Raw genomic sequence first — 14,778 nt, forward strand, 5'->3', positions numbered from 1 at the left:
GATCTTAGAACTTACAAAAGACAGCAGATGCTCTCTATCTCCTGCAGTACCTCCCCCATCTTGGTGAACTGAAATATTGGTGGGGTGAAGGGATCCTCCTTCCCTTGAGCTTCAACATTTGTGCACCTAGGAGGTCCTTGCTGACCGTACTTTGGTCCATAAGCTATGCCTGACTGCTGTAACTGTTCCCATTACTACTCTGAAGATAGCTGACTGATTCTCTTGGTTCACAGCAAAGTGCAAGCTCGCAGGGCTTTCTCAGCCTATCTACAGCATGTTCAGTTGCGACTGATGAGGGAGGCTGGTGACCAGATCCAGAATCCTGCCTGGGCTGCCAAAGAGGATGAGCAAATGGTAAGAAGCTTTGTGTTGGCCAGACTGAGAAGCCAAGCTGAAATCTGCCTTGAGAGTTTTGAGGTCAGTTCCCTTCCTTGGAAGAACTGAAGTCCAACTGAGATTATAGTTGTCTATCTCTGTCCAGCTGCCAGTGCTGTATTTTTAATATACAGAAAAGGTAGGACTGCTGACTGACATCTGAGCAGTGATAGAGTAGACAGCTCTTAATGCGTAGAGTGTGGTTGACATTCAAGCTGCTCAGATCTTTCACCGGTTCTCCTTCACTGATCTCTGAGCTTACCTGCTTTTGAATTCTTCTCTCTAAGATTCGTTAAGATTACATGGCAGTTTCTGGTTTCTGCTACGTTAAACAAAGCATACATCTACTTAAATAGAACACGTACCCAGTACTGCTTTACTCTTTACAGGCATCTGTGCTTAGGAATCTTCCTTGCATCATAGATAGAGGAAAAAAAAAATAGTAAAAGCCACTGAGGAGAGAAAGTTACTTTCTAGCATAGGTGGTGTGATGTGGGTTTTTTTTGTGTGTGTGGTTTTTTGGTGTCTTTTTGTTTTATTTTGTTTTTTTAAAAACATGTGATGAATTTTTCTAGGCAGTATTTTAAGGCCCGATATTTGATGTATATACATTTTTAAAGAGTGCAGCAAGCCCAGATCTCCTCACAAACCTTCCTGAAAGAGCTTTGTACAGTAGGCTCATGAGCTTTCTTCAAATCCAAATGTATTCTTGCTGAATGCATGTTGCAGGGAAACAGCCAGTGCAGTTCAGAGATAAAATTGTGTGTCAAGAATAATCAGTCAACTCAGTGGAAAATGTTACCCCTGCTCTTTCCAAGTGGAAATTAAAACTGGCTTTTTGAGAGTCACTTTGTCTGCTGTACTGTGAAAAATAATGTTTAAAATAACAGATCAAACCAGCCTGGAGTAATGGCAGTGAGAGGCGAGCTGTGAAATCCAATAGTTTGGCTGTGAGGCTGCTCATTTATGCATTAGCAGAGCTCCTAACCAAAAGCAAATCCAGAGGGGAGACAGAAAGGGTTCAAAACACCCACAGGATGCATCTCGCCTTAGGATGTGCCTTGCCATATGTTTCCCACACTAGAGGTCAAACAGACGTGGTGGGGGATTGGAATTACATGGCTGTAGATGTAGTCATCTGTTGCTGTGGAGAGGCTGTAGCAATATATGTAGTATACATATATGAAAAGTGATGAAATGGGGCTACATCACTGTAGTGGAGATATCTGACCAAGATTGCCTTCCTTGTGATAGTGCTGAGATGGTTTTATGTCAGTACGCTTCATCATGGGCCTTCTTTAACACATTGTAGGTTGTTTTTTGGAAATGTTCTCCTAATGTATTGCACTTTACAGGTTGTTCTGTGTTGTTGCTGCTTTTTGCTGCTTGTTTTCTTCATCTGCCATGCTTTTCGCATAAACACTCCTCAAGTGTTCCCAATTCTGACTCACCTTAGGCAACGCACACCATTGTTCTCCCCCCAGCTTGGTTTTGTAGGACTGTATTAAGAATGCACATTGCAGAGTGCTTTTGCCTGCCGGTTGTCAGCTCATTTTTTCAGGACAGTGTGTTTAGTTCTTGCCAGTCATTAGCTGCTGTAGTACCTCTGTTCTCATCTCCCCACATCTTGCAGCTGGTCCATTGTTAACTCCATCTTTCTTGCTTGCAGGAGCTTGTGGTACGCTTTCTGAAGCGAGCTGCCAGCAATCTTCAGCAGTCCTTGAGGATGCTGCTTCCCAGCCGTCGTTTAGGACTAAATGATCGTCGTCGTATCCTGGCTCACCAGCTGGGCGAGTTCATAATCTGTTATAACAAGGTGACTAACTCTTTCTTGATTATTCTTTTGGTAGCTCTTTTGGCTTGCTTCTGTTCTCTTCTTCTGAAGTATCTCGTGCTGGCTGCTGTCATAATCAAGACAGCAGGCTGTTTTAAAGGCTCTGTTCTCTAATTTACATGGTCTGTTTGCAGTTGCACATCCAGTAATGGTAATTTGTCTGTTCAAATTGTCAGATAGACAACAGTATTACTACATTATATATGCAGTCCAGTAATTACGTGCATAGAAGTAAAAAGAAGTGTTGAAATGCAGTGGAATTTAACTGGCAGTTTGCTTTTAATTTGGCTTGTCTTTGATTCTAATGCTTTGTAATGCCTCTTCCTATTTCTCCCTATTTTTATGATGCTTCTTTAGAGATTATTTTTTTATACAGAACAGTATGAAATATGTATTTTACCATTTGTTTGGTATACTGAGGGACTGGTACCTATCTGTAGTATGGGACTCTGCATGCTCAGTGATAAGGAGAAGTAAGACCTAATTTAAATAATTTTCACCTCTTTAGATGTAGAAGATGCTGTTCTTAGCATATTGACTTCATGCTAATCCTTGTTTTGCAAGACAGCTTTCCCTTTCCTTTGCCCCCTAGCATTTCTTCAGTGTTAGAACAAGGGTAGTTTAAATTTTGCTTTCAGAGGCTGCTGTGCACGCAGGCCTCCAAGCTCCTACTCGTTAGCAGAGGATGTTCACTTACATTACCTTGTCAGAACTGACATCTGGTAACTTGATCTGTCAAAGCAAGGTTGGTATTGAACAAAATCTGTTCCAGGGAGTGCCTTGTATGCCTATTGCTCGCTGAATTACTGTGTTAGGAGTAACCACAAAACACTCGGGTGGCTCTGTGGTGAGTGAAGAACGCAGCTGTTTTGGATAGAATTTCCACTCAAATTGTATTCAAACATCAGGATTTTCTGCTAACTCTTGAGTAAATTCACAAAATAAAGCTCTGTAACTGGTAATAAATCAGTGCATAAACATATTTTCTCAGTTAAAACAAGTAAGAACAGATCACTTGAGGTTTTAGGATGCATACGTTTAAGCCATTGAGAGACTCTTAGGCTATGAGGTTTTTTGATGTCTGATTCCAGCATATAGACTTCTTTCACTGACTTGTAACTTCAGATTTAGTAGGGGACTCCTACTAGCCATTATGTATCTTCTGTAATGACACAGAAGAAAAAATACTACCTCCAGCAAACTAAGTAAAGCAGATCACATATTGTCCAGACTTTTACTTAAGTAGTGAAGGGTAGAGATGTGTCCCAGAGTAGCTTTTTCTTCCCCCTCTTGAATTATTTTTCAAAAGATGTATCTGACCCTTTCATCATGGGAATGCTCAGAGTATCAATAGGAAGCAGTGAAGTGGAGGTCAAGTCTGGTCAGATAAAGCTTGTATGCTGGTATTGGTATTTCAGACAGGCCTGTAGGGTTGTTTTTTTTTAATTAACAAAAATGTTTGTATCAATACAACCTCTAGTGTCAACAAGTTCTACTTGTAAAATAGACAGATCATTTATATCCGAGAGCTTGTTCCCAGTCTCACACATAAAGGCTTACCATCTTTTATTCCAGTATTTTTTAGTGTATAAATGCATATTTGCCACAGGCTGTACTGTTTTACTTTCTTTGCTTTTGCTAAAGCAGTATATTTTTGGTGTGTAGATAAGCTCTTGGCAATTTGCTGCATGACAAGAGAAATCAACTCAAGAGGAGAACTCCTAATTTACAGCAGGAAATGTGGATGCCCTCAGCAGACCTCCTTGATTGAGTTTCTTTAATACAATTTTATATTTTTGTCCTCCTTTCTTCCTGAATATCTCCTTTAGGGACAGATGCTCAAATAAAAGCTATTTTGAGGAACTCTGTATTTGTGACAGAAACAGCAGAAGTGGAAAGGGGACCTAGTATCTGTAAAGAATGATTTTATTTTTTTTCCCTCCATACTTCCTTATGTCCCAGCAAAGAGTATATTTGAAGGAGCAGCACGTATTTGTGGAGACTTGACCTTTTCTCAGCAAATCAGTTCTAATAAGTTATGTCAGGTGGAGGAATGAGGAGTTTAGTGTATGCTTAGCATGCTGTCTCTGGGGCTCGCTATATTTATCCATTCTACTGCACATAGTGAAATACTTATAATTTGGCTCTTTGGAGTTGACATTCTTTTTTTCTTAGATCCCATGGAATTGTTTTTTATCTTCTCTGAGCTGTAGCTATGCCATGGAACATAAAGTAACTACTTGGAGACACTTACTGATGCTGCTTATTAACAGGAAACAGAGCAGATGGTTCAGAAGCGATCAAAAAAGAAACAGGAAGAGGAGGAGGAGGGAGTGAATCCTGAAGGTTTTCAGAACTTTATTACCAGAGCAAGGTAGGAATGGATTTTATTCCCTTTCATAAAGGATCTCCGAGCCCTGAAGTTGATGGGATTGTTCTAAAGATGATCTGAATGATCTAAAGGTCTCTAGATACCTTTATCGACTGTAGCACCTGCTTCTGCTCTTGCTGAGGGACAGAGAACTTTCCTTTTCTCTCTTCTCCCTTCCAGCAACCCAACTCTTGTAGCATCAGCATCTGGTGCATAGAGAAGGACATACAATAGATGTTTTGACCATTAAGTAGATTCCCAAAGGACAGCAGTGGTTGCCCTAGTCTGTGTAAATTTCAAGCTGATGCTGGTGAGCTAATGGTCTACTTCCCTGTGATGCTGGAGCAAATGTGGCAGTACTTCGGAAAGAGAATGAAACTAGAGCTGCTGCTCAGATGGCCTTGAGCTGCTGTGGTTGAACAGTTGTTGTGGCTTGGCTCTCAAGTTTCTGCTCTCGGAAACAAATCTCATGCTTGCTGCCTCTCTTCAGGAGCTCTCCAGGTCTGGACTTTCTGAGATGAGGAGGGAAGGGTGTTAGGCTCCCTGTCTTCATCCTAGCCTCTTATTTGGCTTGCTAAGGCAGGTCAGTGCAAGCAGTTACTTTCACGATGAAAAGGCAGCATTTTCTAACTGTGCATCCTCTGAACTTTATCTGCCGTAAACTTACAAGAGTCTGGTAGGAAACGTGTTTTGAAAATAGGTAAATACTCTTTATGGCCTGTAGCATTGTATGAAAAAACAATGATATTATAGCTATCTGAGTATGGAGAGGTCTGAAATTATTCAGTGAACTGGAATTATGTCCTCAAAGTCTCTGATTCTTGAGCACAAAACCTGATTCCTTTTGACTTCTTTATTTGACCCACATATGACATGCCTATATGGGCAAGGACCCCTGTCAGTATCCAGACAGGTAGAGTTCACCTGCCTTTTTGATGCCCTTTTGTCTTCTCTGGAAAGGTTGACAATCACTGCTTCTTTTTCATGATCAGTTACAAAACTGTTCGTTCTTTTTCTTTCATTTGGATAGCACTCTTAGTGACTGATTAGAAGTGTGTGATAGCTGAGGCTTCTTAACTAAGTTTGGGAGGCTTCACAGTCTCTTTTGTTTTCATGAGAATGTAGCATCAATGAATTTTACATTTTGCTAATATAATTCAGAGTCATTACCACAACAGATTTACAGGCTCCAAGAAAAATCTCGCTGCTTTTCAGATGGAGATCTATATTATACTCAAGACATCTGACTACCATATAGCATAGCATCTATTCCTATCACTAGAAATGCAGATTATGTGGGCCCATGGCATGCTTTTGGTTCTCTGACATCTCTGGCCACTGAAATGCCTGTTACCTCCTAGGGAAGGTCGTTTTGGTTTTTGCCAGAAACGCTAAGAGATGGCTGTTTGGGGCAGAACTGCATACTCTTCTGTTTCCACGTTATTGGCTACCATGCCATCATGGTCTGATGCACAGTCTAGGCTGGGGCTGGAGATTTTTGCTGGATCATCTGCCTTAGTGGTAAAGAACAGCAAAAGCCAGTTTGCCAATGATCAGACAATTTCTAGTGATGATCTTTCTGCTTATTAGGAAGTATCAGGTATGTTTGAGAGCTCTGATATCTGACACTACTTTGCACTGTACTTGAAGCTTAAATCAGTGAGCTAGTCATTTGGAGCCAAACAAAGGGCATAGATTTCCACTTCGAGTGTTTGTTCTGTAGTATAGTGAATACAACAGTGAAGAAAATGGGTAATAAATTTTGCCACTTAGTAATTGGTATTGTCTCATTGACTCTAACTTTTATATCACATGGATGGCATGGTGTTTAGTTATACGCATGCTGCAACCATTGCTTCTAAACATCCTCAGTGCAATGTAAAAGTATATATTTATGCTGGTAAATTCACTTAAAAGCTTAAAGCACCTTTCCACCAACTTTTCATTCTTACGCTTCCTCTTCACCTCTGTTCTCATTGGTTTGGGAGGGAAGGTGAACTTTGTAGCATGCCCTGAAGATCCAAACTCCAGTGGGATCAGCTTTAGACATTTCTTTTACCAAAACTCAGGCTAGCTAAGTCCAGTACAAGTACGATATGCAGAGGACATTTTGAAGGATTATAACTGATGCTATGCAAATTTATATTCCTGTGTGATGTTTTCTTATAGTGTTGCTGGCACTATACTTCTTGCTTTTGGTGTTTGCTCTGCCATATACCCAATCACTAACGCTGAGGCAACACTGTAAAGCAAAAGGAAAACAAGTTAGATATCAAAACAATTAGAATTACAGCTTGCACAAGCTCTAATATGAATGGCCAAGTAATTGATGCTGGTTCGGGACCAATAGACGCTTAGGACATTGGGGCAGTTAAACTCTCTTCTTGTAAAGAAAATGAGAAACGTATGCAAGTTTTGTGAGATTCACAAAAATATTGACTGTTCTGTTTGTTTGTCCTGCAGTTTTGGCTAATTAACAAGCTTCTCCCTCCTCTTTCCTCTTCTCTGCACACTGTTGAATTGAGACTGCTGATGATGACTAAACCAGAGGCTGAGCTGAGTTCTCTCATGAACATGATAGCTGCTTATTCTAAAGAGCACCTGGGGAAGATTCACAAATTTAGCTGTGAACTGAATCTCTCCTGTTGAGCTGATCTTCCCCAAAATGTGTTTGGAGTTTTTACTTGCTCTTTATTTATCCTGGGAAGGCCCCTTAATGCCTTGAATTTTCTACTGCATAAGAAAATGGCATTTCATTGGGAATCTCAGGTTTAACCAAGGCATGTTCCTTTCCTTCTGCTCTTACCCTGCAGAACTGAGCAAATCATTAGCTTGTCTAGTCTCACTTTTTTTCCCACTCCCCTCTTCAGTGTCCTTATCATTTCTTGTCTTTGATTGTTACATGAAGGCAGAAAAACTTAGAATCCTCACTTATATCCATTCTTCTCTCCTTATTGTAGTGAAAGTGACCTGGAGGAAGTGCTGACATTTTACACACACAAAAACAAGTCAGCAAGTGTCTTCCTAGGAACAAACTCCACACGCACAAAACCCAGCAACACCAGTAACCAGTCAGAGAAACAGCTTCAAGGGGGTAAGTGTTGCAGGCAGTTCTAAGATGATGTTGCCCAGACAAATCCAGTTTGACTTCAGTCTGTGGAAAGAGGACAACCCCTTCCCGAAGGTTATTCAGGTTTCTTGAGGTTGCATATCTTTTTTTTTTTTTTTTTTTTAAACTGACTCTGTGTGAAGACTAGAGGAACTGTACTCCTGCATTCTTTGCCTGAAGTGAAATGGGATGAATCTGGACTAGCATAAGTATAAGGAACTAGACATGGTGGCTCATGACTGAAGTGAGAATGTGCAGACTGAAGGCACTGAGATTTGAAATGAATTCTGCTTCCTAACTCCTTGATTTTGTTATAGAGCATCCTGAGGTGGTGAAAAAAATAAAAGCTGATCAGCCCAAAAGTTCAGTTGCGGATCTGCCTGCAGAAGGAGCATTAAAAGGCTATAAACCCAAAGAAGTTAAATCAACCTGTAAGTGAACTGGCTTAAATCATCATCAAGAAAAAAATAATGAATGCATATACTGGTTTTAGTATTGTTTTAAACAAAGGTTGGAACCTTTGGGTTCAAACTGAGAGATTCAAATGCCCAATTTTGGGGAAGATCCTGCAGGTTTTTCTTTTAAACCCAAGAAAAGATACTGTAGAGTGAGTCGTATGAAAAAGTTAGCTGCTCTTCTATGGGGGAAGATGTAGATATGGCAAGCTTTTAAAGAGTATATTCATCATGTAGAGCCTCTTCTTGTCTTTGCTGGTAGATGAGGTCATTTTGGCTTCAGTGTGTCTGAGTAGAGACATCTTTGGTGTGTTGATATTATCCGAAGGACCTGAAAAGCAGCTTTTTCTCATGTAGTGTGCTCATTATCTTTGTGTAGTTCCAGAAGAACCCACCTTCTCCTTAAATGCTGAAGTGAAATTACCTCGGTGTGGCCCTCCTAGTGCTTCTTCATCTGTTTGTGGTGCCATGTTCCAGAGAAATACCAGTTCCTGGATACCATCTCAGCCTGCAGCCTCTGAAAATCCACAGGGGCCTTGTCACCATTCATTGCCAGCTCCTCCAGTTGGTCCCAGGCTGATTCAGTCCCCATCCTCACTACCTTCCTCGCAGAGCACAGCTCCTGACAGCTCTTCTGTCTTCGCAAACCAAGTGTCCAGTGAGGCTTCTAGCCTTGCAGGGTTACATCGTTGTCATTCTGGTAGCTACACCATTGGCCCATTCTCATCTTTTCAGAGAGCTGCTCAGATCTACAGCCAAAGATTGTCTCGACCATCCTCTGCAAAAGTAGGTGAGTGTTCTGGGATGCGTAATAACCTGCTAGTTCAGTATAGAAACTGTGTAATCTGTGTTCTGGAGTAGGTAGAAATTTGACATTTCCAGAATTGTGAGTTTTGTTGAATGGTGCTGAATTTCTCATGGAAAGGAGGAGTGCAGGAAGCAGCAGCCCTTGTTTGTCAAAGATGCCCTTTTACTGAGCAGATGAACAGGGAATCATAGAATCATTTAGGCTGGAAAAGACTCTTTAAGATCATCGAGTCCAACCATTAACCTGGCACTGCCAAGTCCACTACTAAACCATGTCCCTAAGCCCCACGTCTACACATCTTTTAAAAATCTCCAGTGGTGGTGACTCAACCATTTCCCTGGGCAGCCCATTCCAATGCTTGACAACCCTTTTGGTGAAGAAATTTTTTTCCTAATACCCAATGTAAACCTCCCCAGGCACAACTTGAGGCCATTTCCTCTTGTCCTATTGCTGGTTACTTGGGAAAAGAGACTGACACCCACCTCACTACAGCCTCCTTTTGGGTAGTTGTAGAGGGCAATAAGGTCTCCCCTCAGCCTCAAACTTTGAACTCAGCCTTTGAACTTGTTCAAAAAGAGCTGGGAAATGAAGTGTTGTATATTTTTGCTTGATTGTATTACTGATCTCTTTTTTATCTTTAGTGATTTTAGTGTAGTTTTGGTTAGCAGAAGTCCTGTCTCAGTGTACGTGCTGTTCTTAGTTCTGTGTTTCTCTATCATGCAGAGAAATCCTTTAATGAAACCTCATAATTGTTGAATACTTAAAGGTGTGTCAAGACCTCCAAAAAAGAAAGATCTGAATGAATCATCACTGTTTCTCATTCTCTAGGACCTTTCAGCACTGGCATATCCAAGCAAGAGTATCTTAAAAACAAGCTCTAGAGACCTCTTATCTACCATTCTGGGGTAGAACACAGTTGAGCAATGCAACTTTAGAATGTAAGGAATCTAGCAGAAATGGAGGGATTTATGGATGCAGACTGTAATCTATTAGGAAAGTTTTGGGAACCACACACAGGCTAACAGCTGTGGTCCTGATAATATATATATATTTTTTTTTTTAATGATGGTATACATTTGCTTTAAGTTGTACGTCAGGGTCAGCACATGTTCACTAGGGTTGCTGTATATATATTGACAACCTTTCTAGCATTAAAATAAAACTGACTTCCCAACTGAGTAGCTTATTTAAAGGGATCCATTTGTTTTTAAGGAAAATCATCATAGATTTAACTTGGGTAACAGCACCCAATTCCAGAGAATACTGGCTGCCATTAGATACATTATGATAAAGAGCATATGGGTTTGGAATTGACAAAAGGCCATATAGGCAATACCCATGCAGAACAGAAGGCTGTATTCTCCCTACAGTCTGCAGAAAGTATCATACCTGCTTTTGTATCTGTGTGATCAGCAGGCTGAGAGAGTCTGACATACCGCTCACTAAGCATATCCAAATGTTTGTTTGGTAGGTTTGTGCCATCGCAGTCCAAGTGGGCAGTGTGTGGGCTCAGCCAGGATGCACAAAGATGCAGAAGATACTTCCCTGGGCAAACGTTATAGCCCCAGTATGGTAGCAGCAGAACTGCAGCAGCTGGCAGAAAAGCAAGCAGCATGTCAGTATTCCCCACCAAGCCACATGAGTATCCTTACACAGCAGGTATGTGAGCAGTAAAGCTAGAGTCCCTGTGACAGCAGAAAGGTCTGTCACAGGCTTCTGTGTCAGCCCTGGGCTGGGCTGAGACATGCTGGAAGGAGTAAATGTCATGAAAATAGATTTCTGTCATATTGTTGTTTTGAAGTGTTTACAGCAACCAGAATTTTGATATTCTGTGAGATGACAAGAATGTTGCTAATGTCCTTTTACAGAAGAAGATGACACTGGGCAGAAGGTTAGAAAATATGTTATAAAAACCCAAATCCATGCTTCGTTTATTAAACAATAAAACCAAGTCTTCTCAAATTTGTGCTTCCGTGCGATTTGCTTCCTTATTCCTCCAGTGTTTTGTCACAGTGCTGGGAATGGAAGTTTGCAGAATGGATTCTGATGTAAATTGTAAAGACATAATGAAGTACTTAGTAGCATGGGATATGATAATCCTTTTGTTAAACATGGTGGTATAGATGAAATTTACATTGGCTTCTGGTAGAATTCCACTTAGTTCCATATTTATTTTTAAGTTATGTCCTAAATGGCTACACACATAGTTGGCTTTTTTTCTTCATAATATGCTGTAGTTGTGTTCATCAAAGGTGTTCAAGTTGGACACTTCCCAGTTAATTAAGCTGCCAGCTGGAGGTTCTCCAGGATAGCCACTTTGCCTTGGAAATTAATTTTTTCCCTCTTTACTTGCTAGGGACAAACAGTTTAAATATCTTTGCTCTGATATTTTCATTTTTGGAAGTATTGTTTTAGCAGTGATGTTTTGCTAAGTTTTCTGAGGCACGTTTAATAGTTGCAATAGCTGCTGCCATTTGCTTCCTTTTGCTGCTTTCATTTTTATTGTTATATGTTTGGATTTTGAATATCTGGTTAGATGATTGGCAATATATCTTTTTCAAAAGGAGGGGTGCATTGATAACTCTAGGAAGCTGAATAGGTTTTTGGACCCTCTCTACATCTAGTTCAAGGTTTTGATTCAGTCTGGGCAGTTCCAAAACTAACACAGGCACTCTAGTCTTTGCAGATAGGCCTTGAACTTTAAAGGGTAAATCACAAAAACAAAGCACCTTTTTGTTGATGGATTCATCAGAGAATGTGAGCACTGAATATACCAGTGGTGCTGAGGCCTGATCTTGTGTCAGGCCAGACCCTCCTTAGAGAATTTGATCTTTCAAAGCCTGCAGTGGTATGGGGAACATCAGGAGAAGTTTGTTTGCTTGTTCAGTAATATTCAGAGCTGTTAGTCTGGTTCTTGTAACAGAATTCAGCTTTTTTTTAAGCTAAACTTCATCAGTAGAACTGTTCAGAAAATTTGTTAGTGAAACATTTTCATTCAGGAAATGCTGATTTGTTGAAAGCTAAATATATGATGGAAATTGCCTCCTTGGATAAAAACTAGTATCTAAACAAATATTTAGGAAAAAATTGAAATAAATGTTTCGTTTCAGTCTTTTCAGAAAAGAACTTTTAAAAATAAATTCCTAGACTTTCTCCCTAAAATCACTAATTTCCCACTGGGCTCCAACTGCTGTGGTTTCTTAGGTCTGTCTAGATAACCCAAGTTGTCCTCTTGCTGCCATTTATATAGCTATTAGATGATTTTTCAACTTCTGTGTTCCTACCATAGCTAGTTACTGCTAGTTAAATTAGGAAGTATAGAAGGGGGAATCCAGAGAGGAATTCGCAAAGATCTGTATGGGAAGGGCTGGGTAGCTTCCTGAGCACAGCTGTGTTGGGTGACAAAGGACCATACTCTGTGTGGTGACTGTAGATGGTGGAGGCTGAAAAGTGTTTAGCCACCAGTCAGTCAATCAGTGTAGGTATACTCAAGTCTGAAAGTGGCTATGAAGTGCAGTGGTAGCTCTGGAGATGTGTTGGTCATGGTAAATGTGCCTGCATTGCTTTTTGCTTCTGGGTTCTTCCAAGATACTTTCCCACAGAAGAGGTGGGAAATGTATAGGAGGATGAAGGTGCTAATTCCCTTCTTTGTGACAATCAAACAATAAAACCTCAGCTCCTAGCAGACAATGTAGACTTTCTGAGTGACCTTGATATATTTTGTATTCGGCTACACAGTGTTTGTACAGGCTTTGTTTCTGTAGTGAAATATAGAAACATGGGTTGGGTTGTGTCTTAGCGGTCAGCTGTCATCATGAAAAAGATCCATGTAGAAAGGGATTCACAAGTCAATTAAAAGTTTAGAGCTGGAGCTCTGTCTGACAATGAATTTCCTTCCTGAGCTTGCGTCTATTCAGTTCTAGACATCTGCTCTCTACTGTGATTCTCCAGGCCATATTCTGCAATAATCTCTTTGGAGAGATAAAATCTGAAGCTTGCTTAGTATGAAAATTTGCATGGTTTAGTTGAGGACAGGTGTTTTTTGGGGTGTTTTTGTTTGGTTGTTTTGTTGTTGTTGTTAAGGCAATCAGATTCTTCAGTACTGAATTTATGGCATACAGTAATTTCTAAGCTGAGACTATTATTTTAATCATACCTGAAACAGTGATGTTTTGGAAGGTTCAGATGTAACTGCAAGGCCCGAAGGAACATGGCTAAAGCATATGGCTACTGCTTGTGCTTTTTTTTTTTTCTTTTCCCTTTCTTTTCCCTTTCTTTTCCCTTTCTTTTCCCTTTCTTTTCCCTTTCTTTTCCCTTTCTTTTCCCTTTCTTTTCCCTTTCTTTTCCCTTTCTTTTCCCTTTCTTTTCCCTTTCTTTTCCCTTTCTTTTCCCTTTCTTTTCCCTTTCTTTTCCCTTTCTTTTCCCTTTCTTTTCCCTTTCTTTTCCCTTTCTTTTCCCTTTCTTTTCCCTTTCTTTTCCCTTTCTTTTCCCTTTCTTTTCCCTTTCTTTTCCCTTTCTTTTCCCTTTCTTTTCCCTTTCTTTTCCCTTTCTTTTCCCTTTCTTTTCCCTTTCTTTTCCCTTTCTTTTCCCTTTCTTTTCCCTTTCTTTTCCCTTTCTTTTCCCTTTCTTTTCCCTTTCTTTTCCCTTTCTTTTCCCTTTCTTTTCCCTTTCTTTTCCCTTTCTTTTCCCTTTCTTTTCCCTTTCTTTTCCCTTTCTTTTCCCTTTCTTTTCCCTTTCTTTTCCCTTTCTTTTCCCTTTCTTTTCCCTTTCTTTTCCCTTTCTTTTCCCTTTCTTTTCCCTTTCTTTTCCCTTTCTTTTCCCTTTCTTTTCCCTTTCTTTTCCCTTTCTTTTCCCTTTCTTTTCCCTTTCTTTTCCCTTTCTTTTCCCTTTCTTTTCCCTTTCTTTTCCCTTTCTTTTCCCTTTCTTTTCCCTTTCTTTTCCCTTTCTTTTCCCTTTCTTTTCCCTTTCTTTTCCCTTTCTTTTCCCTTTCTTTTCCCTTTCTTTTCCCTTTCTTTTCCCTTTCTTTTCCCTTTCTTTTCCCTTTCTTTTCCCTTTCTTTTCCCTTTCTTTTCCCTTTCTTTTCCCTTTCTTTTCCCTTTCTTTTCCCTTTCTTTTCCCTTTCTTTTCCCTTTCTTTTCCCTTTCTTTTCCCTTTCTTTTCCCTTTCTTTTCCCTTTCTTTTCCCTTTCTTTTCCCTTTCTTTTCCCTTTCTTTTCCCTTTCTTTTCCCTTTCTTTTCCCTTTCTTTTCCCTTTCTTTTCCCTTTCTTTTCCCTTTCTTTTCCCTTTCTTTTCCCTTTCTTTTCCCTTTCTTTTCCCTTTCTTTTCCCTTTCTTTTCCCTTTCTTTTCCCTTTCTTTTCCCTTTCTTTTCCCTTTCTTTTCCCTTTCTTTTCCCTTTCTTTTCCCTTTCTTTTCCCTTTCTTTTCCCTTTCTTTTCCCTTTCTTTTCCCTTTCTTTTCCCTTTCTTTTCCCTTTCTTTTCCCTTTCTTTTCCCTTTCTTTTCCCTTTCTTTTCCCTTTCTTTTCCCTTTCTTTTCCCTTTCTTTTCCCTTTCTTTTCCCTTTCTTTTCCCTTTCTTTTCCCTTTCTTTTCCCTTTCTTTTCCCTTTCTTTTCCCTTTCTTTTCCCTTTCTTTTCCCTTTCTTTTCCCTTTCTTTTCCCTTTCTTTTCCCTTTCTTTTCCCTTTCTTTTCCCTTTCTTTTCCCTTTCTTTTCCCTTTCTTTTCCCTTTCTTTTCCCTTTCTTTTCCCTTTCTTTTCCCTTTCTTTTCCCTTTCTTTTCCCTTTCTTTTCCCTTTCTTTTCCCTTTCTTTTCCCTTTCTTTTCCCTTTC

The 14,778-nt window shown here is 40.0% G+C and overlaps 1 protein-coding gene across 4 annotated transcripts in view; it reads left to right on the top strand.

The window, feature by feature from the left end:
- TTLL5 (tubulin tyrosine ligase like 5) overlaps positions 1–14,778 on the top strand; it is a 137,175-nt gene that overhangs the window by 51,987 nt on the left and 70,410 nt on the right. For all 4 annotated transcript variants that reach the window (XM_075712639.1, XM_075712640.1, XM_075712641.1 and 1 more), the window contains 7 exons: positions 234–354; positions 2,045–2,191; positions 4,483–4,583; positions 7,541–7,674; positions 8,007–8,120; positions 8,524–8,934; positions 10,424–10,611. In XM_075712639.1, coding sequence (XP_075568754.1) covers positions 234–354; positions 2,045–2,191; positions 4,483–4,583; positions 7,541–7,674; positions 8,007–8,120; positions 8,524–8,934; positions 10,424–10,611 — 1,216 coding nt within the window. The remainder of the gene's footprint in view (positions 1–233; positions 355–2,044; positions 2,192–4,482; positions 4,584–7,540; positions 7,675–8,006; positions 8,121–8,523; positions 8,935–10,423; positions 10,612–14,778) is intronic.

This window comes from Pelecanus crispus, chromosome 6 (genome assembly GCF_030463565.1).
Source record: "Pelecanus crispus isolate bPelCri1 chromosome 6, bPelCri1.pri, whole genome shotgun sequence".
Lineage (NCBI taxonomy): Eukaryota > Metazoa > Chordata > Aves > Pelecaniformes > Pelecanidae > Pelecanus > Pelecanus crispus.